Raw genomic sequence first — 25,955 nt, forward strand, 5'->3', positions numbered from 1 at the left:
TCGACTCTAGCTAACTTTATTGTTGGCCCCAAATCAGGTCTTCCAAAGGGCTTCCACCAGTCATTTCAGAGTCTCCTGCAGTCACCACCAAGCAGACTTCTTCACTGGGAGACCTTGTCATCACTCCAACTCTTGATGACGTCTGGTACCATCCTCTCCTGTCACCTGGGCTCCAAAGGCCTCAAACAGGAAGTCAAAGCATAGCTACCAGCTTGAAGGTGCCCTCAGGCTTGGCAGGAACCACGTGGACAAAAGTCTTGTAGAGCACAGCCCCCTCCGGCAGCCTGGTGACCAGATCCACAGCCTCCGAGTTGCTGGGACTGGGCACGTAGACCTCCTTAGTGTAGCGGACTACCCCCTCCTCCAGGGCATACAGGCATTTGTTCTTTCCCAGCCCCACCTGCAACACACAGAGCAGTCAGCTGGACAGCCAGGGGGGCCCATCCCAGGGCTCTAGGATAGACTCTTCACAAAGATTCAGGCCCTGGGGCCAAAAGGGAGGGCTCAGAAAGCTCCAGCTAAGGCTCCCTTTCCCTCTGGGTCTGGTAATGATTCCCTGACAAAGGTGGGAAAAGAAAACAGCCAATCCTAGTGGTTATTCAGTCCCTGAGGGTAATGCCTGGACCTCTATCTGTACAGGTGGCCAGAAGCCACGCTGGACAGATGCCCAAACCAGGCCCAGGAATAGGTCTAATCACTGCTCCTGGGAGCCTGCTTCTGGGAGGCTTAACAAAACACTAGTGTGACACAATATTTTCATCTATATGGTGAAGTTTAGGCTCAAAACTATATAAATAATGCATATGCTAATTAAACAAAAGTAATGATAAAAGCTGATACTGTGTCATACTTACTGTGTGTAAGCACTATTCCAAGCACTATTATACACATTAACTCACTTAATTCTCACCTTGTGAAGTAGGTACTATGTCTAAACCTGATTTTCAGGTGAGAAATATGAGTGAAGAGATTAAAATAAACTGTTTATTAAATATATACATATTATTAACTATACATATCTTAGCTTTTTTCATTTATCGAACTTGAGATTAGATGTGTGGCAAGTTTTATCCAGGCAGTCCTGCATTATTCAGTATCTCTCAAATTAAAAGAACAGACTCTGGTTCAAATCCCAGAACTACTACTTACTACTGTGTGATCTGAGCAAGTTAATTTACTTCACTGTATCTCACTTTTTTCAACTGCAAAATATGGATAAATATTAACTACTTCATAGGGTCATCTTGAGAATTAAATTAATAATCAGAAAGAGCTTAAAATACTGCCCAGGTAAAAACATATTAGTTTTTATTACTGTTGTCATTATTTTAGTAGAACTAAAAATGAACATTGCCACATACTGAATGTCTCGAGTTCTTAAAAAAAAAGTTACTACACATACAGTCAATTCACATACAAATTAGCATTTTTGAAATATAGGTTACTATCAGTCTTTCTGTGTCAACTAAAATTGCCAAAAAAGAGGTTAAGAAGGGAGGAGGAAATAGATTACAGAGGAAACTAAACTAACATTTTAAACAATGTAAAGAATAGAGCATAGATCTGTGTTAAAGAACTTTCCTACCTTAGCAAGTGATACTAACTTGCTGATGCCGAAATTCCTGCCTAGTATGGACCTAATTTCTGGCCCATATACTGAATCCTATTTTATTAAATTCAGGTTATCTTTCACGCACCTAATAACAACTTTATGCAAAGGAGGAATTCTTAAAAATAAGAAAAAATGAATGAACTGAAATTAGTTTCTCAAGATTAAAAAAATATCTTAAATCACTAGAAATCTCCTCTTCCAAGAAATGGGGGTTAGGCAAAAAAGTGACCTGTGAGTCAACAGACCTGGTTCAAATCCCAGCTCTGTCACTACCCTACCGCCCCCTTTCTAAGTTTTTGGCATCCCACCTATAAAATACAAATGATTCCTACCTACCGTCAGGATGGGAGTAAAGATGAAGTAAGATAATGCAGGCCCAGGAATCAGCATGATGCTTGGCATTTGGTATGCACCCAACAGATGCAACTGTTATAATTACTGTGCTCAGGAGCACGGAGAGGTGAAGAAAAAGTTGGGGTGGAAGGAAGCACAAAGCAACTTACATGGGCACCTGGGTGCCAGCGGAAGTGGCGCTGAGTCGCAAGGATGTTTCCAGCATGAACATAGTGACCTAGAAAAGAAGTCCACAAGTGCATTGCCTCTGGGTGCCAACAATGAGGCAGACAGCAAGCTGCTAAGAAAACACAGTAGCCCCCACTTTTCCTGGCCCAAATGCTGCATACCAACCTCTAGACCTGGCCCTGGAAAGGACCGACTCCCAGAGGGTCTGACACAAGCAGCCCGCAACCCCTCCCTGGGAACCTCCACTCTAGTCACACGGCCAAGGTTCCCACCCATTTGCTCTTCCTCAGCCCCTCCACCTTGCTTCAGGTCTTATCTGCTTCTTTAATTTGGAACTAAATGTTCTTGTAAGCAACATGGAGAGCACAGGGCCAGGCACTTGTGTGGTTTGCCTGCTCTTCAGAGGAATATCGGGGCAGCAAGGGAGGTTGCTAAGTGGGAAGGGGAAGGCAGGCCCCACCCTTACCCTCCATTTTCTTGATCCCAAAGCGTTTGCCTGGAGACTTTCCACCAAGGTTCTTGGAGCTGCCACCTGTCTTCTTGGATGCATATCTGACAGCAAGAGCTGCAGCCTGAGGAGGGCTCAGCAGGGCTGTAACTGCACAGAGAAACAGAAATGCTGTTCAAACAGAGAGGCTTCCCAGGAGATTCTCATTCTTTGCCTCAGTGGGCCATTTGCTAAGCTGAGAGGCGGCAGGGGGCGTTTTCAGGGGAAGTGAGGATGTGTGAGCAGAAATGCCACTTGACTGTGTGGGTCTTCAGGGAATGTCTGAAGTCCTTGTATTGCCCACAGTGTAAGCGCTACATGAGTTGTGCATGTGGCCTAGGGTTTGGGGGAGGGAGTAAAATATTAATGGAAAAAAAAATACCGTGTGCCCTGGGTTTTGACACATGCAGTCCTACTGAGGAGAAACAAAACCACAGAAACAGAAGCCAGCAAGAGGACACCACAGAGCTGCCTGTTTCAGTCTCACTCACCATTACGCCCTCAAGATTCCATGCACTGTGGAGGGGCCAGACCACAGAGCCCAACAACAGAACACCCAGAGAGAGGCTCCTGCTTTGACCTCACCCACCACTTTCTTAGCCATCCACCCATCCATAGCACACCAGATACTTGTAAACAAAAGGGGCAGCCTCTCTGAGGGTGGCTCCCACAGGCTCCTGTGCAGTTCAGAAGGCCGGTCCCTTTGTTTGGCAAGCCTATTAAGCATAGGGAAGACTGACTGATAACCATGCCCTTGTTAATCTGACCTCTCCATACTCATTCCAAAGTGCTCAATGGTATTTATTTTAAAAAGGAAAATGAACTAAAATTCATGCTGACCAGGATGGAAGCCCTGTGCTAGGGACAAGCCCTTGCCAGGACAAGCCCAGGATTGGTAATCCTTGCATTCAGGTCTCCAGATACAGCTGTGTTAATCAGGGTCATGCCAGAGTCTTTAGAGAAGCCCTGTGCAACCCTGGAGCCTGTCAGTTCATAGTTTCTAAAACCTAGGTTTCTGAAGTTTTAATTAGAACAGAGACTAGCTGGGGCAAAAGACCAGAGATAAGGACTTAGAGCGACAACATATTAAACGCCTAGCATCAGGATCTACCTACCTTTAAACACCTATACATTTGTTCACTCACTAAAGTTAAGAAACTGGACTTTGGCTTTACCTACCTTATCTCATTCACAAATCTTTCCCCTTCATCCTATACCCCATCCTCCTCAAAGAAAATGATGCTATCACATACACAGCTGGTCAGGCAGAAGTCAAAGAGTGACTGTCGATTCCTTCCCTTTGATAACCTCAGGTATGGAGGGAGTCCATCAGCAAGCTCTGGAGTCTATCTCCAAAACAGATCTCAAACCCACCCATTTCCCTCCCAGTTCATTGACACCAACATCCTGACTAAACCATCTTTCATCAGGTCTGTTACTACTTCCCATCTGGTTTCCTCATTTCTATTCCTACACCTTTTAAGCTCATAGAAAAGCAAGAGCTTCCTTCTCAAAATGGAAAATTGGATCAAATCATTCTCCAGCCCCTCACTCTCTTACAAAACCAGGCTTCCTACCATCCTTAAGGTCTTAACTTATATGTTACCTCCTCAGAGGGCTTCCCTGACTACCCCACCTAAAAGACACAGATACATTTTCCCCTCTCGGTCACAGCACCTATAATGATTCACAATTTTATTTATGTGCTTATTTACTGGTTTATCTATTACAAGTAACTCTCCTGGGGCTACAGACTGTCTTCAGCAATCCTCAACACCTACCAATGTCTGGCACAAATGCAGACCTCAATCTACTGAACGAATGGATTAACTTTTTGAGCGCCTATGTGCCAACGATAGCAACCTATTTTTGTAGATGAAGGGATCCAAAGAAACCCAGACAGAGGAGGCGGCAAATAACAGCAAGGGAAACTGTAAGAGCAAGCCAGTTCAGGTAAGGTCACGTGCTCCACGCTCCATATGTCACGTGATCAACGACTGCCCTAGCACATTTCCCCCAGTCTCCTCCTTCCCCCAGGCTCCTCCACGGGGTACCGCCTCCACCCTCAGGCTCCCTGCAAGGTCTCCACTGCACTTCTACCCCTCGCCCCGCAACGGCCACGGCGTCCGATTACCAGGAGTCCCGGTCCTCCGCGCTAGCACGGCCAACGCCATGTTTTACGTACTCCCGCTTCCGGTGTTAGAGTTCTGCTTCCGCTACGGGGAGATCTATTTCCGGGTCCTGCGTGGCAGACGAAAGAGTGGCGCGACAAGTTGCTGGTGAGCGCTGCTGGGCTAGGCTGCTGGTGGGCCGGCGGCGCAGGGCCTACTTCCTGAGCCAGGGTCGGCCGGGGCTTGGTGGCCGCGTGTGGACGAGCTGTCCGCCCTGTGCCTGCGGGAGAGACGTGGAGCGAGCTCAGCAGGGGCCTGCTTATCCGACCCGCATTTTGCCCGAGTTACCGAGGCTGAGGCCTCAGACGGTAAAGAAACTGCCCGTAATGCAGGAGAACCGAGTTCGATCCCTGGGTTCGGAAGAGCCCCTGGAGAAGGGAGTGGCACCCACTCTAGTATTCTTGCCTGGAGAATTCATGGACAGAGGAACCTAGCAGACTACAGTTCATGGGGTCGCAAAGAGCCAGAAACGACTGACTGAGTGACTAACACTTTAACCGAGGCCGGAGCGGGGATAGGGAGGTCCCTCCCTAGTCGTTCAGCTTTACAGAGCACTTCCTGCGTGCCAGATACAGTACTAAGCTCTAATTACTTAAAAAAAATTTTTTAACTTCTCACATCGTTGTAAAGTAGGTAATGTGACTATCCCTGTTTTACTGAAAAAGCATGGCCGGGACAGGTTACATGGCTCATCCTGCAGTGTTAGTGAGTATGTTCAGATTGTCTTGCGCACCACCCATTAATTGCGACCCTAGATATTTCTTAGACCTGAAAGCATCCCCACAAAAACTAGGAGGTGAATGTTCATGGCAGCATTCGTAATGGTCAAAAATGGAATCAAACAGAATGTCCGCCAAATTAACGGATAGACAAAATGTGGCACATCAATGAAGTGAAGTGTTAATCAGCTATAAAAAGCAATGAAGTCCTGACAACATAAATGAACCTTGAAAACATGCTAAGAAGCCAGTCACCAGAGTTCACATACTTAGGACTCCATTTCTGTGACCTATCTAAAATACGTAGTAGATTTGTAGAGACAGGAGCAGGTTTATGGTTGCCAGGGACTCGAGGGAAGGGGAAATGGACTGACTGCCTAATGGCTATGGGATTTCTCTTTGAGATGATGAAAGTGTTCTGGAATTAGATAGTAGTGATGGTGATACAACCTTGCAAATATACTGAAAACTGCTGAATTGTGTACATGTTAAAAGGATGGAATTTTATGGTATGTGAGTGATATCTGTTAAAAAAAAGAAGGACTCTTGAAATCTCCATTTTACATGCAGAGATCAGTAAAGAGGTGGTATTGGGTCTTGTTCCTACCTCATTAACATTTTTTAATAGTAACCTCCACTTTGTTTATACCTCACAGGGATGTGAGGAGGATTCCTGTTAGACTACAGACATAGCTGTTCTGAGTTCCAGATTGATCGTATTGGACCATGTCCTGTTTCTCTGTTCCTTCATTTCTCTGTATATCATTTTATTTCCATAACGCTTGGCCATAGAACACAACAGCTGGCCTGAATTCAGTGCTACCATCTGTGTCTCATCTCTCTCCATTGCAGGGAATTACCCTGACTGCACAGACTGATGGCTGTAAGGAAGTCCTCACTCTCACTGGATTCCAGTGACAGCGACTCTGAGGAGCTGCCAACGTTTGCCTTTCTGAAGAATAAACCATCTTCAATAAAGAGGAGGCAGCCTCAGGAGGATGAGAAGATTGTAGTGGTTGACATCTCAGACTCTGAGGCCTCCTGTCCATCACCAAAATTGAAAGATCCACCACGCATTCCAGAGGCCACTGAAACTGTCATACAAACAGAGCCAGTCAGTGTGCTAAGCAGTGGAAGTGAGAATGAGGAGGAATTTATGCCCCTGGCTGAGAGGCTTATTTGTAAGTTTTTGACTCACAAACAGCAGAGCCCTGAAAAATCCAGCTCCCCATTTGAAAGAGTTTTGGATCATCAAAAAGCATCACATGACTGGCAAAAACAGCCATTTACAAAGATCCATGATATTCCCCTCTGTGGTACCTCAGAGAGGCACGCATCAAATAACAAGGACCCTGTGGTAGACAGTCCATGCCATCAGCTGCCGGCCTACCAAACTACCTGCTCTGTCCAGAGCGACAGCTTGACAATAACCAAAACAAATGCTGAGGTGCCCCTGCCTCAGAAGAGACGCAAGTACAGTCAGAAGGTCCAGAAGAGCAGCACACAGGGATGCCAGCAGTGGGGACGAGCAAGCCAGAAGGAGAGCACCCAGAGGCAACAGGAAGGGAAGAAGAAGGCAGCCCTGGTTAACAGGCTGAAAGTTCAGAGGCCAGAGGAGTGCTTAAAGCACATCGTTGTGCTGCTGGATCCAGGTCCTACAGGCATCTTTCTTTCTCTTCTGCTGGGTAAACTGCTTTCTGGGTCCCGCTGACAGTCCCTTTCCCGTCTGTTGCAGTGCTCTTACAGATGGAAGGTGGGGGTCAGCTCCTCGGAGCCCTGCAGTCCATGGATTGCTCCTGTGTGATTGAGGCGCAGGCTGTTCCTTGCAGCCTCACGTGGAGGAGAAGGGCTCGGCCCTCTGAGGTAGGGGTTTTCTGACTGCTGTCTCTCCTCCTCCTTAGAGTTACAGGATAAGAATGCTTTTATTCTAAAGGCCCCAGCTGGAAAGCAGATGGCACACTCAGTATAAATTTGAGGAGCGTTTAATAAAGGGCTGTCTTTCAAGGTGTGGGCAGGGTGCAAGGAAACTACAGGGGAAGATGGTTTCTCCATCTGGGGTAGTGCTGCCATTTCAGATTGGTTAATACTGCACTGTAGGATGGTGGGCTGGTACGTGACCTTGGCTTTGTTTGATTGTGCCTTAGTGTGGTGAAAGAGAGGTGCTCTCACAGACTGAAGTTTCCTTGGTGATTCTTATCTTTGTCACACAAAACCTATTCCTTTCCAAGAGCCACTCAGCTCATACTTTGCATTTACCCTCAAAGCCCAAATTACGTATTTGTCCCAGATTCTTCAGAAGTTTCCTACCCTCCATCCCCCACTTCAAAATGCATCGAATATTGGCAGTTACTTCTCAGCCTATTTCATATTCACTACTTCTAAAGTGCAGTACACCAAGGTTGAACCATTGAGGACTGGGAGGGACAGAATCATGGGTTACTATTTCTTGCCACCATGATTTCATTCCAGAAGAAAAGGGATACTGCAAAATGGACTAGGCCAATGGGGATGAAGTCATTCACCCAGAAGGCCTGGGTTTCTCTCCGGTGCTGAGCACCTGCTGACCTTCCTCCCTCTGTGGGGTTCTGTGTCCTTTAACAGGATGGCGAGGAGGGCTGGGTGGAAGAGCCCATGGTTCTGGTGCTGCTCCTGGCAGAGGTGTTTATGTCCATGATCTACCACTTCAAGCAGGTGGGTACAGCCAGAGGGGTGGGTGCTGAGGCCAGGCAGAGGGCTGGCTCTAGGGAGCAGGCATTCATGCCGTTTCTGCCCCTCCATGCAGGGAAGTCTGGGCAGCACTGAGGAAGGGAAGGAAACACTTCGGAGCTTTGTGACTGACATCACAGCAAGGACAGCTGGGAAAGATCTGTCACTGGTGATTGTGGATCCAGAGAAGTGCTTCAGGTTTGGATTTGTCCTCAAGACTTAGTATTAAAGGGGGCAGCTCTTCGGCCAACAAGGGTGGATTTATTCATCCCAGATCTGGGTCCCTCTGCAAAACAGCATCCCTACTAGCCCTTTGTGACTCTCTGGTCCAGCCTTCTCACACCTCTTCTGCCTGAGCTCAGCCTGGAGCTGCTACACTTTTGATTTCCTCCCCTGCTCCAGTGCTCCGAATCCTCTAAGAAGGAAACAGAGAGTGGCAAATAGAGAACAGGCCAAGGAGAAGAAGAAGCAGCAGAAACAACCAGAGGCCAACACAGTGGCCATGGTGACCAGGGTAGATGTGGAAGAGGTAAGAACTTCTGTTGCCTGAATCAGCGTGGGCACCCACTCTCATCTAACCTGAGTTGCTAAAGAGTAAAATGCCTGCTGGACACTACTATCTGTCTTGGCACTAGGTGGGAAAGAAGGGCGAAACAGGAAGCCAAGGGGCTGGGGTATAGCTTCAGTGAACAGTGAGAGAGTAGTTTCAAACTGGTCTCTCCATACTCTTCCAGTCCATCGTGCTTTGGGGTTTCTAGGCACTGGTAGATCTGCAGCTGCACACAGAAGCCCAGGCTCAAATTGTGCAGAGCTGGAAAGAGCTGGCTGACTTGGCATGCACGTTCACAAAGGCTGTGGCTGAAGCGCCCTTCAAGTGAGTGCCCCTGTCAAGTCCTGGCTCAGTTGCTGGGCCTTGTCCTTTACAATGATTCTGGTACCCAGAGAACATGTCTCCTTCCCCTAACTCTGCTGCTAGTCTGTTGTTGCTCAAGCTTGAGGCAGACGCAGCTGACTTAACCCTTGGGATTCATGGAAGGAGCCTTCAAGCACAGTCCCTTTAAAATGTTCTCCTTTTGCTTATATGTGTTGGGATCACCTGGTGGCTCAGATGGGAAAGAATCTGCCTGTAGTGTGGGAGACCTGGGTTGGGAAGATCCGCTGGAGAAGGGAATGGCAATCCACTCCAGTATTCTTGCCTGGAGAATTCCACAGACAGAGGTACAGTTCATGGGGCTGCAAAAGAGTCGAACACAACTGAACGACTAACACTTTAGCTTATGTGTAAGTTTATGTTCTGCAGATTCGTACTGGGTCATCAGTGGGCCAAGTTACCAGGGTTCATTTTGCAGATCAGGTCACAATCAAACAAGCTTTTGTAAAACAACTTTTTAGCCTACTTAGCTCAAGGGCTGTTCATAGTTAGAACTTAAAATTAATGAGACCTGAGAGACAATGGAGTCCTTCATTTTATACCTGAGGGAACTGAGGCCTGAAGAGACCAACTTGTCAAAGTTCTGAGCAAATTAGAAGAACCAGAACTAAATTGCCTGATACCCAGTCCCCTGTGCCTACGCCTGTGCACAGTCTCCCCAAATGGAGCCCAACCTCAATGTAAGCAAGAATCTGGTACCTTTCTGGTAACTTCTCTTTTAATGAAAAGGATTAAATGTTGTTTTTAAGGGAATCTAGTTAGTTTTTAAGCAACTAGCATTGCTTGGGTGGAACACTGTATACACCTCTTCCAAGGTCAGTGGAAGGTTTTAAGTTCCTAGTTAAAAGGGACAAGTGCAGCAGAGAAATGCACAACTTTTAGCTCCTCAACTGTGCTGTTTGCAGGAAGCTCCGAGATCAAACTAGTTTCTCCTTCTGCCTGGAGAGTGACTGGGCTGGAGGGGCCAAGGTGGACCGCTCTGGCAGGGGGCTTGCACTGGTCTGGAGGAGACAGATTCAGCAGCTGAACCGGGTCAGTCTGGAGATGGCCAGTGCCATTGTGGACGCCTATCCCTCCCCACAGCTCCTGATCCAGGTATGCTATGCCAGGGGTCACGGTCCAGTGTGGCGTGGCCTTGGTGGACTCCAGGTTTCCATGGACAGCACTGGTGAGGGCCCAGGAATGCCTTGTAAGTCAACAGTGCGGGTCTGAGATCAGAGTCAACACTGACCAGGGAAGGAGGACAGATTCTCATCCTCCAACACAAGCTTCCCATCCCCTACTCGTAGACGAAGAATGGCTGTGGGTGGAGTGGTATTAACAGGTCATTTATTACTTTCAGGCTTATAAGCGGTGTCTTTCTGAGCAAGAACGCCAGAATTTGCTCGCAGACTTACAGGTGCGCCGTGGGGAAGGTGTGACAGCCACCTCGCGCCGTGTTGGACCAGAGCTGTCCAGGCGTATCTACCTTCAGATGACAGCTTTGCAGCCAGATCTCTCCTTAGACAGTGCAGACTGAAGCCAGCCCTCAGGATGAGCTGCAGCACGACTACAGTGTAGCAGTCAGGAGTACCTCCTGCGGCACAAGCCTGGGTCCTGCCCACTGCAGGCTTTCCTTGGTGTTGCTATTTGTGATGGTGTCTCTACCTGCCCACCTGGGGTGGAGGCCGAGATGCCTTCCTCTCCTAGCAGGTCGACTGTCATGTATGAACCGCCCCTGTGCTTGCCCCCACCAGCCCTCAAAAATACAAAGGAATAAAGACAGACCACTCAGACATGTATTTAATGATTGTAGAAGTCCAAAAGTACCCCAGCATCAAATCTCCAGGCCACAAGTGAGCTGCCCTCAGCTGGTGGCCTGACGAGGCTGGATGTGCTCTTGCCTTCCCCCCACCCACCGGAGCTCCCTCAGCCAGCCAAGGAATGGGGATCCAGTCACTGTGCCGACTTCTGTATTCTCTTAACTCATTTTATGTCCTGTGTTTAATTTTAATAAAGCATTTGTACCATTGGTTCTGGAGCTTAGAGGAAAAATTAAGCACTGTGTAGTGATTCTGAATAAGGTGTGGGGCTATGCAGCAGTTCTCCCTGAGGGAGAAAAGAAGAAGTCTTGTCTTCCATTATCAGGACAGTCACAAGTGCTATCCATGGGCCACTAGTGCTGACAAGCTGGACCCCACTGTCTCTGAACATGACAGGTTCTCAATCTCCCTGGGGAAAGGCAGGGAGCTTTCAATCACGAGTATTCTGTGAATGAGCACCATGACGGCCATTTCTGATGTAGTGAAAAGAGGTAAAGGAGGCCACAGAGCAAGAAAATGCTGCCTCTGGCAGATAAAGGGAGTGGACAGTGCTGTCCTTATTCATGCTAGTCGTTAATATACCACTTTTAAACTCCATGATGTCTAGGATCAGTTCTAAACATCAAGTCTCTTATGAAGCTTAGTTTTCAGGTTGCCCATGTGGTATTCAGTCACACCTATTATTCACAGAGCTGTCATAGACAATGTGGCTTTGCAAGGATCCACCTTGTTTATTGGCAATCAAGGGATTAATGCTCTCAAACTGACGCCAGGAGCCTGGACTGTGCCCATTTTATAGAAGCCACATAAGTTGTGGCAGGACTCTGCAAGAGCTGCCCAAGACCCTTGCGGCTATGAGATTTCTATTTATAGGTCATAAATCTGTTTCCCATGAGACTCTATACTCCAGCCAAGAGACACCCAATTCTGGTGTAAGTTTTGTTTACTCAGGACATTATAAAGAAGGTAAAATGATGGAAAAAGAAAGATACCAGGATGGGAATCCAGTTCTGCCCCAAACTAGCTGGAAGACCATAGGCAAGTCATGGAAAGCCTCCGTCTCCCTGTCTACAAGTGTTACATTGGACTGGATGATCTGGAAGTCCTGTCACAGCCCAAGATTTTGTATGGCTGTTAAAATACCAATGTCTGAGATCCTTAAAAAATAGGTATGCCCCTCCCCCCCAATTTAGATGAGATTTGCCAAGTATGGTGTTCCCCTAGTCCCCAATAACACACTGCCTCCTGATCTGCCCTGGCTCCCCAGGGAGGAATGAAAGAAAGGGTCTGTGACATACAAAAGTATAAATGTAGTGACAGCTGACCTTTAGTAGAAATGCATCTTGCCTTTACACAGCTTTGTATAACAACTAGAAAAGGCTCTCTCCCTACCCCAAGCCTATTCTCTTAAGCATGCAGGTAGCTGTCCCCACCTCCTATTTCTCCTTATTCCACCAGGGAACCCTGACTGAGGAACAAAGAAGTCTTACAAAGAGGAGGTCTCAGGTACCAAATGGTAGCCATTTGATGATGGCAGGTAGGTCTGACACTAAAAAGAGGTTGTGTCCAGCAGAACCCAATTCCATAGGAATCCAAGCTCCAAGGCTGGGAGGCAGCAGGTGTTGAGGACAAGCTCACTGTTGAGAATCGGTCTGCAGGACCCACTGGAGGATGTCATGGCTGCGCAGGCCCCGGACGGCATTGTCGTAGATGGTGTTCACACTGGTGCAGAGGGGCTGCTGCTGCAGCTCGGTCACCCGACACGCAACCAGCCCACCGGCCACACACAGCAGCAGCAGCAGCAGCAGCTTCAGCACAGCCCAGGATCGAGTGTGTTTCCGGGGTGGTGGCTTACGGGGGCGAGAGCTGGACTTAGATTCTGGAGGGACAGAGTCATAGTAGACAGAGTTCAGGCAGTTTAAGGAGAGGCACGCTATAGTCAGTGCTTGTCTCCTCCATGCACATCCACTCACACCCCTCTGCTCTGATGAAAACTCCCCAGGTCTTTAGGAGAACACAGTTACAAGAAGACTTGAGCTCTTAAAAACTTTGCTATGCAGAGATTGAAACATGAACTTTGTCCCTTGGATCTCAGAGAGTAGACTGAGAACGGATTCATTCTGGATGTCTCATGTAGCACACAGTCCTCAGGGTCCTAAGTTCTCCTCCAGAACATGCCAATGATCCAGGCCCCTAGGGCCAAGGGCAGGGCTTTATCAGGAGGTGTCATGCATGGATAGAATGCTGCCCATTTGGGCAAACAGGTTCAAAATTTATAAATACTTCTAATATATAAAATAGCCTGACACATATTGGCAACAGTGATGAATGCTGGAAATGGGGTTACAGGTGATGGCCATTTTCCGATATATACAGAAATTCTCTGCAATGAATATATTTAAAATTAGGGGGGAAAATTGATTTTGAGATTTTCAGGTAAATTTTTAAAAAACCTGTCTGAACACCCATATGCCAAGAACTACATGATCCGGTCAGAGGTTTTTTTCGATCCTATCACAACCCTGTAGGGAGGTATGACCCTCATTTACATGAGGGAACACAACAGCGGTGAGGGTGGCTGGCCTGCTCAAGGCCAGTGCAGGGCAAGCAGGGCGCAGGCCTCCCCTCCCCACAGAGCTTCCCTGTTCAGGTGCCTTCCCCTCAGGGGCCCCTTTTGGCCCAGAAGATACAGTCCTCACTTACACGTGGAGCCACGTTGCTACACAAATCCAGCAGGGCATACTCAGGCAAAATGCTAATGTGTTTTTTACATGACATGGCTTCCTGAATGCAGGCCACATAATTCTTCTGGTGCTCACTAAAGAGTGATCTGGTCCAACTTGGAAAGAAAATCACAGGCCTTGCTGGCACCACTGAGACAGCACCACACACTCAGGAGCCCAGTCCACTTGCTGGATGATGGAAGGGTCTTCTAAGAGTAATGTGACCATACGCAATCTTCACCTTTCTGAGTGATTTTAGAATCTAACCTTTACAAAAAGTGCAACTCTCTGTTCTGGAAATGTTCTCAGCCACATCTGATCCAAACATGTGACACTGGGAAAACAAACCAGTCAGGGCACTAGGAGGGTTCCCATTCCCTGTAAGTGGATCCTCCAGGTTACTCCCAGACTTTAGAGTATATTGTACCTGACAAGGTCTGTAAGCTTGTTTGCTCGCTCGCTCACTCAGCTATGCCTAGAAATCTAAGCCATCTTCTCACCACACCCGTCCTGGAACCCTGCAATTGACAGAAAAACCTACTCGGGGCCTGATTTGTTTCCTTCTTAGGTTTCTTCTCCTGCTCCCGCTTGGCTGCTTTGAGGGCATCATACTCCTTTCTCCGGCGCTCCTTCTCTTCTGCCTTCTCCCGCTTCCGCAGTTCCCGCTCTTGAGCCTCCTTAGCTCGCTGCTTGGCCTCCCACTTCTTCTCAGCCTCTACGAGAAAGTATACCCCAAAGTGGCTTCTCTCAAACCTCCAGTATCCCAAGTAATTCATGTGGATTCGGCTCCCTTCCCCTAATGCGGTGGATCACATGTCTTTCTGTTCTCTGAGAAATAAGCCCTCCCTAAAATACAACAAGCTGCTCTTAGGGTTTGCCCAGTGGATTCTTATTAAGGGGTTCCTAGCCACAAGCAGCAGAAAGAGTAGGGTGATATAGCAAGAGGGGCATAAGAAACGTATGGGTGATGAGTCTGGTGCTCCTTTAGAACTGTGAGACAGCCATTCGCAGCCTTGCACAACTCAACTATGAGCAGAGGAAAGAAGGGAGGTGTTGATTCTATGGGACTCTCATCTTTCCAAGCTTTGGAAAGAAATGTGGCATGGCAGGGCAGGATGAAAAAGTGAGCATTCAGGTTCAGAGTTAGAAAGGTTGGAAATGTTTTCCTGAAAATTAAAACTAGTAGCTTGTCAGAGGGTACTCTAGACTTTAACTCAGGAGTCTATATAACATTCATATTTATTCCACAGCTCAAGTATGTTTACACACAACACCCACCTTACAAATAATTGGTTTCTAAAAATGCATTTCCAAATAAGTTATCTGAAAGACTGAAGTACATTTTTCCAAAGCCAGAATGCCACAGATGGTGGTTAAATGTCCTGTTAGGGCTCAAAAGCCTATTTGAACTGTCAAGTATCTGAATGGTAGTAGTGTTAGCACTGTAGCTTCCCACTGCTTTTCTACGTGTAAACAAACTCCAAGTTCCAGATGGGCACCAAGAATGCCAAGAACACACTCTGCCCAGCCTTAGGAGAACATGTGCCATTCAGAGGCAAAAGCAGCAGCAGTCACAGTGAACACAGGCCGCACAGTGGCCATGCAGGTACACGGGACTGTCACAACGCGGGGCTTCTGATCTCAGGCCCGCCTGCAGTCAGCACTACACATGTCCCTCTAGCCATGGGAGTCCTCCAGTAAGGGGGCTCAGGAGTCAGCCATCGACAGGGCATCTGTGTGTGCCGGGCCTTGTTCTAAGTGCTTGGATACAGCAGTGAAGAAAAGTCAGGCTCTAGTGCCTAAGTCATCTGCTTTCTAGAGAAGGAGACAAACAATGAACAAGTGAACAAACAGTAAAAAAAAGAGTGATGTGTGCCATAAAGGAAATAATCAAGGATGTGATCGAGTGTGGCAGGTGGGCTGGCAATTCTAGTTTGAGTGGCTCTGAAAGGGTTATGGTTAACCTAAGGCAACATCTGAGCAGAGATAGGGACCATATGAAGCCAGTAGACAGCCACATAAAGATCTGAGGGAAAAGGAAATCAAGCAATGCCCCTAAGACGATACTGTACTTGGTGTGTTTTGCAACGAGAGAGGCTTGTGTGGCTGAGGGTAACTGTACTCTCTCCCTGGCATGTGGAATGAGGACAGAGAAGCAAGTAGGCCTTGTCAGCCATGTTACTGAGTTTGAATTTCATTCTGAGTTCAAATGGAAGCCATGAGAGGGTTTAGCCGAATAGTAGCAGAATTGATTTATGTTTTAAAAAGATCCCCCTGGCTGCTGTGTGGGAAGGGCACAAGTATGAGCCAGGGCGTGGCACTAGGAGGTACTGCGGCAGTCTACCCGAAGGAGACTTGGCTAGCACTGGAGGGTCCACAGCTCACAGACTGGACGTGGGACTAGCAGAAGAAAGCAATCATGGACACTTTCCCAATTTCAGGCTCGAATAAGGATGGTAATTTCCCATTATGGGGGAACAGTAGGAGGTACTAAAGGGGATCTGGTTTCAGTTCAGTTCAGTTCAGTCGCTCAGTTGTGTCCAATCTGGGTCGCTAAGAGTCGGACACGACTGAGCGACTTCACTTTCACTTTTCACTTTCATGCATTGGAGAAGCAAATGGCAACCCACTCCAGTGTTCTTGCCTGGAGAATCCCAGGGACAGGGGAACCTGGTGGGCTGCCATCTATGGGGTCTCACAGAGTCGGACACGACTGAAGCGACTTAGCAGCAGCAGCAGCAGCAATTTGAGATAACTTACTAACCGTCTAAGCAGACAGAAAGACAAGCAGTTGAATGTGACTGTGGGTCTCAGTCGAGAAGCTGGGACTGGAGAGATGCTGCCATCTACCACCACACTATTCCCTACTGCCCTGCAGGGCTCCTCTCCTGGATCCTAGCTCCTTAAGCATGAGAACCAGCTGGCTGGGATAAGGACCAGGAAGATGGCTAGAGGAGGGATGGCGACCTACCTCGGTCTATTTCCAGTCGCCGCTGCCTCTCCCGCTCCTGATCCGCCTGCACGGCCTTCATGTGCTGTAGCACCTGCAAAGGGAGAGGAGGGTGCTGAACCACTCTGGGTAACTGTCTTCACGTGGGGAATCTCAAAAGAGACTGCCCTTTTCAGCAGCCCAGAGCCCAGGAAGCAGGGCAGCTAACGGAGTGAATCCTACCCCGTGTCCTCACTGCACCAGCCTCAGTCAGAGAAGAGACATGAGCCCAGTTCACTCGAGCTCACGAAACAATTTTGTGAAATACAGTAGCAATTGGAATCTGTAAAAAAAGTTCTGCCATTTACAATCACTTCTTACAATTCTCCCAGCAGCTTTTGTGTTGTGCAGGGACAGCACTTTCACTAAGACATCTTCCTGTCTGACCCCTCCTTTGGCCGCCTCAGGTTCCCCTCCTCTCACTTATGGGGAGTTTTCTTCCCCATCTCAGTCCTAGACTGTAAATGGGTATGGACTATTGTCCTTAGCTCTGCAGGTAAGCACAGAGCTTAGCTAATTACAGGCACAGGTATGATGAACAACTGACTGGATGCCTAAACAACCGACTGGATGCCTATTGTAAAGGTAAGGAAGAAAACCCAAGCTCTGATGTCATGTGGCTAGAAAGTAGCACAGCAGAGTGCAGGTCTCCTGAGTTCCTAGGCCTAGGCCAGAGCTTGTCCCTCTTACTTCCAGTGCACAGAGGCAGGAGAGTTCTCAGAGAAAGGCATTATATGTGCTCATTAAACACTGTTGCTTTTTTTACCTTATCTTCTTGACTGCATTAATAAGAGAAGAAAATCTAAAGCACTCTAATTTAAGACAGCAAATTGTCTCAACTGTCTGTTTCACAAATGCACTAGACTATTCACTACTGAATACTAGATTTGTATTCAAATGTTAACATCTTTCTTCATGGAAACTTCAGACATGGCTACATCTATCGTAAGAGGGTCTCACAGGCAGGCCTGCAAAAGCCGCTCCCTCTAAGAACCTGGCTTAAAGCCACAGGAACCCTGTCCTGAGTAACCCAGGACCAGCATCAACAGTGCTCTGTCTGACCCCTCTCCAGAACAGTCACACTTACTTAAAAATGGCTGCTCAGTAAGGGGCTACAGGATCTGGAGGAAGGTCAAGCGTGATGGGGAGAGGTGTGGCCCAAGTCCCTGTCTCACTCTGAACTCTGAATTTTATATGAGCACCAACCACGCAGTTGGTTTTAGTTGGGTAAAAGCTGGCTAAGTAAGGAACTGGAATGTTTAAGAGCTGCCCCTTTTAGCTTGGCTATAATACATGAGGAGTTAAGTTAGCTGACCACACAGCCTGTTCAGAAATGGGAGAGGCTCCTCTGGAGCCTCTGGAGGGTAGATTTTGTCTACCTATCCTAGTCCACAGCAGGTAGTAAGCAGTTGATGATTTCTACTGAACTAACAAATTATGTTTAAAAGGTGCTTTACTATGAACCAAACAGATCAGTTACTATGTAGCCACAGGGTCAGAGCTGGCAAGAAACTCCTGAAGACAAGTAACCTCCTTCTGATTAGCCTACACCACTCCTGTACGTGCCTAAAGGTGTGGACAGGAGACAGCTCTGGGCAGCGGGGCCAGGAACATGGCTTCTCACCACATCCACAATGCACCGTGCTCCCAGAAGCTCTGTCTGGTGAATATGTGTGAATACTAAAGACCTTTACACTCAATAAAAATTATTTTTGTAGGTAAAAAACTAGAGTATCAGCATCTTCTTTGGTTTAATATATTATTAGGTGAATGAATAAATGGATAAATCAAAGATGTTGCACATTCAGAGTTTCTCATATCAGAGATACAAAAGTAATACCTACTTCCCAAGGTTATGAGGATTAGGAGATGAAACATGCAAAGAAATCAAAGATGTTGTGCATTCAGAGTTTCTCATGTAAGAGATACAAAAGGAATACCTACTGCCCAGGGTTATGAGGATTACAAGATGAAACACGGAAAGTACGTAAGACAAAAGAATAGTCAATGGTGGCCATTGTTAGTCTTCAGAACAGACATCACCCTTAAAGCACAGTTTCCAGAACAGGACTTCACTCATCACATGTACTGTCCCCATTGAGGGCAAACTGTTGCCTTGGCTTCTTGGATGCACTGATGTTGCATTTGGTTTCTTGTAACAATGGGTGATATAGACTATCTAAGAAGTCCTGAGCTAATGGTAAGAAAAGAAAGGCCATTACTCCTGAGATTCATACAGAGAGCCCATCATACACACATTTCACTTACATTAATCTAGCATTTAAAGTTAAATCCTTTTTTGTTCACAACACCCCCTAAACATATAGCCAAGTCATCTAGTGCTCAACTGAAGCAGCAGCAACCTGTTCTAAAGCTGCAGGGAAAAAATGACTATAGCTAGAATTGTTGAGAGGTGGGTACAGTGCTGTTCTTAAGAAGCAATGTAAAGCACCTTCAAGGTTATTGGAAATGTTCGCCTTCCAGGCTGCCCGTTAGTTCCTTTCTCCTATGTCAGATGACTCAATTGAAATCAAACGCCAAGTCTGCCCAAGATGTGTCTGTTTCCAGCTATAAACTTACAAATATTAACAACATCTTTATTATCAAAATTCCTATATAACTTTACTCAGAAAGGCCACAGTCCCTAACCTTTTTGCTCCATATGAATAGCTATCAACAGTACAGTGTTGGATCATGCCAGGTCCTGGTTTCTAAGAACAGAAGCATGGCAGTAGAGCAGAAGAGAGCATTGTTCTAGGCTTACAGAGTAAACAGAGAAACAAAGGTGCCTTTGCCTGATAGACTCATAGTAGACATATTTTAGAGACGTTTGTGTTTTAAAAACAACTACAGGTGCCCTGGCGGAGAAAAACAAGAGGCAAATCCCAGGGGAATGTGTGAAGGCGCCGCTGGGGAGCTCCTGCTTACCTTGTTGGCACACTGTTTACACTGCTTTTCATCCAAGCAGTCCCCTGCCACCTTGGCCAGGACAGGATCCAGGGGGTTATCCTTCAGGTCCAGCCACTTCAGGCTCTAAAGAGATGGGGCAGAGTGGCTGGTAAGCCCAAGCACACAAGAAGAATCCCTCAAAGTAGAACAAAATGAGCAGGAAGAAAGCCCTCTGTGTTCCCCTTACAGGGAAAGCCACCTGAGGCTGTGGCAACAAAGTGGTGTGCCTGTCGGCCTCTCTCGCAGCCACACTCCCTCAGTTCCCAAGCACTCTGCCACACCTGGCTATGAAACACGGGCTCAGCAATTGTTACCTTGAGCTGAGCAAAGCTGACAGGCAGGGTGACCAGCCTGTTGTTGAGGAGGTCCAGGTGCTGGAGGTTGACCAGGCGGCCAAAGTCCGCTGGCAGCTGCCGCAGTTTGTTCTTACTTAGGTCTAGCTTCACCAGGTGTGTGAGGCCACAGAAATCCGACTAGGACAGAAAAGAGAGAACACCTGGGCCTTGGGCTCACACACTGACTTAACAGTCCGGGAGCCCCCAAGTCAGAGGCACCTATGCACAAAGCCCAACTCTATCTTGTACCAGCTATTCCAGCTTGAATGAAAATGGAGATAGCAAGCGTCGCTGCTGGTGGTAAGCAGTGAGACGGGTGCAAAAAGGCTGAGCTGGAAGTAGCCACTAAGTGTGGGTTCCTTCACCCCCGGTTCTCTGACCTGTCGTCAACAGCACATTGTATTCAACTCTCACGGAAGCTGCCCAAACATTGTGTGACCATCCAATTTTCTGAAAAGATCAAGCACTCCTTGTGTGCATGCGTGCAGCTGCATCCGACTCTTTGCAACCCCATGGACTGTAGTCTGCCAAGCTCCTCTGTCCATTGAATTCTCCAGGCAAGAATCCTGGAGTGGGTTGCCATTTCCTACTCTAGGGCATCTTCCCTATCCAAGGATCAAACCTGCATCTCCTGCATTGGCAGCTGGATTCCTAACCACTGTGCCACCTGGAAAGCCCCTGTTCTGTGTGTACCCAGTTTTATTCTTCATTGTTCTTTGCAGCACCTAGTGCATTACTGAGTACACATGCTCAAGGAGTATTCTTTGAATGACTAACTAAACAGGCTGGGGACCATCCTACTCATATCCTGGCTCTTTAGCACAGTTCAAAACATCCCTCTCATCATTAAGCCTTTGCTCGGCACCCATCTGAAGTGATGGTCCAACCTCAGTTAATGATGCACCATTTGTGTTCTCTGGGAACCTGTAAATGCCAGTGGATCTACACTTCAGGGGAACACATGACAACTGAACAAATTCAGACTGAAAAATGCACTTGGTGGTACCAAGTGACAATCTGACAAAGCTGCAGCAGGCTGCAAGGAATTGCTGCCCTTCTTTAACTAGATATAAAATACCCCTGAAGAAGTGGAATCTCAGATGCTTTTTTCCAGTGTTAGAAACAAATCTTGATGAGCTGCAGGAAGATGCTATAGATGATAAGTGAGGCCCAGGAGAATACTGAGATGGAAATGGACTAATGATCCAATGAAGAAACTGCCAACTTCTGAGACTTGATCCCTGAGCCAGAGCCAGAAGAGTAGGGCAAGGAGGGACAAAGCCAGAATAATGGGCAGAAAAGGCAACAATGACAACAAATTTAGGCCTGACAGTGAAGGAGCACTGTCATGGGGGAGAGACCAACCAGAACCCAGGGGAGGCTGAGCAGGGCTGAATGATTCACAAATGGAGCAAAAGGAGAACTGGGAGAAGTTGTACAAGGAGAGTCACAAGTATCAGGTTGGATGTGTGAAACAAAACTGTATTTCAAGTATTGGGAGGATAATAATATGATAGTTCTACAAAAGCACACTCTCTCCTGTTCCCCATCGAAACATGCACAAGGAGACCAATCCGAAAAGCTTTCTCTCTGGAATGCAAAGAAACTTACAGAAGAGCCTGTAGCCTCCTCTGCTGCAACAAGGAGGTAAACTGTTTTTTGAAGGAATAAAATAAGGCTGAAAAAAAGATGAACCCAATAAACAATTCAGCCAATATCCTGTTGACTTTAGTTTTCAGTGGCCTGGTTCTCCCACTGTTCTTAAAGAATGAGGTGTCTACTTTGCTTCCCTTCCCACTGAGACAAACCACCCCACTCTACCTGCAACACACTCCCACTTAGTGGTAGCCTGCCTGCAGGCCTATCCTGAAATTATATTTTATGACATGACCCCCCCAGACAGGAAGGAGAAGCATCAGGGCTCTCGAAGAAATCACGCTTGCTTGCCAGCCTTACCGGCAGAGTCGTCAGTTTATTGCAGGACAGATCCAGTACGGTGGCCTTTGGGAGGGCAGCCTAGGAGGGGAATGAGAACAAAATGTCAGATCAACACATGGAACAATTCAGCGACATCTGCTAATGAAGCGTTTTCCAGAGAAAGTTCCCACAACTAGAAAAGGCCTTGTAAAAAAAATACTAAAGTACAATGTTCCTGGAGACACGAAAGGAAGCCTAAGCCAATCAACCATGACCTAGAGAAGAATGTAAAGAGAAAGGATGTGACTGTGAAACATCCAAGAAAAAAAACAGGTTCTTAGAAATTCTCCATAGCACTTTTAATATTCTCTCTAGCACTGTCCTTATTAGGTTTCAGGAAAGAGACTCTGTCTCATACAGTTTTGTGATTTCCATATTCTCTAGTTCAGAACCTTCCAGGCACTCAACATACCCTTGTGACTAAATGAATGAGTGAATGCAGAGTGAAAACAAGGCTCTCCTAGCCCAGCTATTTTCCCATGGGGTTCAGGCTGGAAAGACTCGGCAAAACTGACCCTTCTGTCTCTGAGGGGTGGTGCTGCACTAACCAGATGCCTGGGGTAAATGATTTGGGACATCAGTCCTAAGGCCAGGCTGAAACATGGGGAAGAAGGCAAATATTCAGTTAAGGACATGGGGCCAATAAGCTCTTTCAAAATGTTAGACAGTCCCAAGAAGGAGGTTTGACCACCTAAAACGCTTGAGATATAACAGTGGAAAGAACACCTCAGTAATAGCTACATGCATCAGTATTTGCTACCTCCCAAGTATTTTACATTACAATCTTATTTAATTCTCCCAACAATCCTATGAGATGGGAACAATTATCACCATTTTATAAATGAGGAAATCTAGGCTTAAAGGTTAACTAGCTTGCCAAGGGCACTCAGCTATTATGCAATGAAGCTAATATACGAACTAGGAATCCCATTCTAACCTCCATATTACACAGCCAAGGTGGAGGGAAAACTGGGCCAAGTGCCAAAGGTAAATGTAATTCATTAAAGGCAGTGAGGAAAGGGTAGATCATCCAAAGTGAGGCTACGGTAGGGGATGTGGGTAGGGAACCAGGTGAGCATAGCAGGGATATACCATCCCACTCCACTTTGGCAACAAACTAGTTTTGTAATGTCCCAGGGGCCTCCGGCTTGTTTTCCAGTTGGGGATGTGGGAGTAGGTGGGTGGAGGGGTGGGCCACAGAGGCGCATCTTCCTGCCAGTTTCAGAGTTGGGAAAACTTTGCCAACCAAGCAGTGAGATTTCACTCTCTTCAAGGAAGGACGCCTCAGGGCTGGGGCAGCAAGCTGGGATTGCTGACTTCCTAGACAAGTCAGCTTCTGGGCCACACCCAGGAGTACCCGGAGGCCTACTCGGACCGAGTCATTCATTCATTTGTTCATTCATTCTCCGAATACATCCAGCAAACACTCCAACAGCTCCGACTTTGGGTCGTGCACGGAGCTGAACGCTGTGAAAGCCTCAGAAATGGCGGGGGGCGAGGGGGGGGGGCGCGGGGGACGAGATTCACTCCTCACCCTTAAAAAGTCCATAGCCAAACAAGCAGCTCCTTCCATCTCCTGGAATTGCGCCCAAGTGACACGTGTACATCCCAGGAAGAAACTGGAGCCGGACGCGGCCTCCCCGGGGACTTAGTCCCACTCCCCCCACCTGTTTTAAGCCATGGAAACTGAGGCATGGGAAAGGAGGTGACCTAGGCAGCAGGGGTCAGCGCCAGTCGCGGGTGGGCGCCTGGGCCTTGCGGGACTGTACTGACCAGCTCCTTGACCGGGACCTCATTCAGGTCGCTGAGGCTCAGGTCCAGCTCGTTGCCGTCCAGCTTGTCGCGGAGGTTCCCGCCCTTGCTACCGGCCTTGGTCATGGTGACGCCGGCTAAACGGGACCCAGGTGCGGGGTACTGACGGGCAAGGGAAGCGCTGAGAAGCCGCTCGTCAGCTCACCGGACTCGCACCCAACCGACAACACCTGCGTCCTCCGCCACTGCAGGTGCGAGACCGCCGCCTCCCGTCCGCCTGCTGGCCGCACTCTAAGCCCCGCGCCCTGCTCCCACCGGTGCCACCGCGACGACGACCACTTCCGTGTCCACGTCACCTTCCGCGGCCACTGAGACGGGCTGGGCCAGAGGGGTCTGAGCGTGTGAGGGAGCGCCCTCTGGCGCCCAGGATGGCGCCCCGCTGTCGCCGCCAGCGCCCGTGGCGGGGTGCGGGGCGGAGGAGCGGGGGAGCGGGGGAGCTGGGGTGCGGAGGAGCCGGGGGTGCGGCTCGGAGGAGTGGGGCAGGGAGGCGGGGAATGGGGTTCAGGCTTTAAGTTCCGCTGCCTGTTGAAGTAGCCACGTTCCCTGGTGCCCGGGAGTGCGCTCCCAGGCAGTCGTCGCTAGTACTGTCAGGAGGCGAACAGACTGGGGGCCAGAAGACCTTTCAGTTCAGTTCAGTCGCTCAGTCGTGTCCGACTCTTTGCGACCCCATGAATCGCAGCACGCCAGGCCTCCCTGTCCATCACCAACTCCCGGAGTTCACTCAAATTCACGTCCATCGAGTCGGTGATGCCATCCAGCCATCTCATCCTCTGTCGTCCCCTTCTCCTCCCGCCCCCAATCCCTCCCAGCATCAGAGTCTTTTCCAATGAGTCAACTCTTCGCATGAGGTGGCCAAAGTACTGGCGTTTCAGCTTCAGCATCATTCCTTCCAAAGAACACCCAGGGCTGATCTCCTCTTGAATGGACAGGTTGGATCTCCTTGCAGTCCAAGGGACTCTCAAGAGACTTCTCCTTGGCTCCATCCAAAATTGACCTCATCAGATCTCCCCCATTCTCTTGGATTAGGAGCAGAAACTGAGTGTTCTTCAAAATTGCTCTTTGTCCTTTATTTGACAATCCCCAAACTATCATCATCCAGAAAACTTTGCCTCTCTCATCTCCTCGCTACCCCAAGCCCCTGTCCAGGCTACCATCAACTTGAGCCTGGATTACTACTTTGAATCTCTCTCCCTTCCATCCACCCCCAACCCAGCTGCCCAGATGATCTTTCTAAAAATTTAGCCAAGTCTCTCCTTTGCTTAAAACCCTTCGGATAGCTATGTGTAGGATATGGGCCTCTCTCACTTCTGCATTGAGTCCTGCATGCTCCTGCAGCCGCCTGACCAGCCCTGGCCCCTGCCTGGGATGCTGTGGAGGCTTCCAATAGGTGGTCTCCACACATTTCCCTCTCCTGAAATGGCCCTGCCTTCCCCACTACCTTCTCTGCCTAGTTAATTCCTAGTCCTTCAGGAAACTTCCCTGAGGTTTATGAGTCCTTAAGCAATCACCATTAATGTACGGATATGTGAGAATTGTGCATAATAATGGTCCCTGGCTGATAGGACTGAAGGAGTAAAGCACATAACGACAGTGTCTGGCACTTAGTAAGTACCCAACAAATACTAGCTATCACTCATAATCCACCTTGTGTTACACTTTCCTTTGTGTCTCTTTCCTCCACTCTGGCTTGTGATGGATGGCAGGGATTTCGTTTTTGTATCCCTCCCCAGAATCTGATTCAAGGTAATTGCTCATTCAGGGGTCTGTTGAACGAATGAATGAGGCACTTTACCCACTGCAAATCTCAGTTTGCTTATCTTTGAAATGGACATATTAAAATTTCTCTCAGAGGGGAACTGTGAAGACTGAATGAAGTCAGCGCTGTGGCCTACTCTTTTAACAATCATGTGTGCGCCTCTTCTCATCCCCCACAAGGCACTGTGCTCTGGGCTTCTGGGAAACAGACGAGGGCAATTGGGTAACAATCCATTAGCACTTGGCAGTCTCTGAAGCCTTTGAGCATCCGTTCTTAGTTTGATAATGTACATGAGGAAACTCTGAAACACATTTTATTGTTATCTCTCTTTTATGAAGGAAGAAGTAACTTGGGAGAACTAACTTGACCTCAGTCACACAGATGTTTGAGGGGAAGACCCCAATTTTTTATTCCAAATCCTATTTCTTTTCACTACACCCTATTTCTCTACCCTACTCTGGGAA

The 25,955-nt window shown here is 47.9% G+C and overlaps 3 protein-coding genes across 5 annotated transcripts; 1 reads left to right on the top strand and 2 right to left on the bottom strand.

The window, feature by feature from the left end:
- On the bottom strand, nucleotides 1–4,869 carry MRPL27 (mitochondrial ribosomal protein L27). Its single transcript, XM_055576192.1, has 4 exons — nucleotides 4,756–4,869; nucleotides 2,601–2,732; nucleotides 2,116–2,183; nucleotides 1–400 (listed from the first exon to the last, which is right to left on the bottom strand). Exons 1-4 carry the CDS (start codon nucleotides 4,793–4,795, stop codon nucleotides 194–196), a joined length of 447 nt encoding a protein of 148 aa, XP_055432167.1. The 5' UTR covers nucleotides 4,796–4,869; the 3' UTR covers nucleotides 1–193.
- Nucleotides 4,373–11,165, top strand: EME1 (essential meiotic structure-specific endonuclease 1). 3 transcript variants are annotated; one of them, XM_055576187.1, is made up of 9 exons: nucleotides 4,373–5,100; nucleotides 6,364–7,163; nucleotides 7,247–7,374; nucleotides 8,113–8,202; nucleotides 8,294–8,415; nucleotides 8,620–8,746; nucleotides 8,976–9,091; nucleotides 10,054–10,243; nucleotides 10,491–11,165. In XM_055576187.1, the coding sequence occupies exons 2-9, from the start codon at nucleotides 6,389–6,391 to the stop codon at nucleotides 10,665–10,667; spliced, it is 1,725 nt and encodes a 574-aa protein (XP_055432162.1). In that variant the 5' UTR covers nucleotides 4,373–5,100; nucleotides 6,364–6,388; the 3' UTR covers nucleotides 10,668–11,165. The 3 variants fall into 3 exon arrangements, with proteins under 3 accessions (XP_055432162.1, XP_055432164.1, XP_055432163.1); XM_055576189.1 differs by having other exon boundaries at nucleotides 6,364–6,692; XM_055576188.1 differs by having other exon boundaries at nucleotides 4,373–4,900.
- Nucleotides 10,913–24,051, bottom strand: LRRC59 (leucine rich repeat containing 59). Its single transcript, XM_055576190.1, has 7 exons — nucleotides 23,697–24,051; nucleotides 21,903–21,962; nucleotides 19,926–20,084; nucleotides 19,591–19,695; nucleotides 16,645–16,717; nucleotides 14,215–14,388; nucleotides 10,913–12,829 (listed from the first exon to the last, which is right to left on the bottom strand). Exons 1-7 carry the CDS (start codon nucleotides 23,799–23,801, stop codon nucleotides 12,585–12,587), a joined length of 921 nt encoding a protein of 306 aa, XP_055432165.1. The 5' UTR covers nucleotides 23,802–24,051; the 3' UTR covers nucleotides 10,913–12,584.
- Nucleotides 24,052–25,955: the final 1,904 nt, after the last annotated feature.

Source organism: Bubalus kerabau, chromosome 4 (genome assembly GCF_029407905.1).
Source record: "Bubalus kerabau isolate K-KA32 ecotype Philippines breed swamp buffalo chromosome 4, PCC_UOA_SB_1v2, whole genome shotgun sequence".
NCBI classification, from domain to species: domain Eukaryota; kingdom Metazoa; phylum Chordata; class Mammalia; order Artiodactyla; family Bovidae; genus Bubalus; species Bubalus kerabau.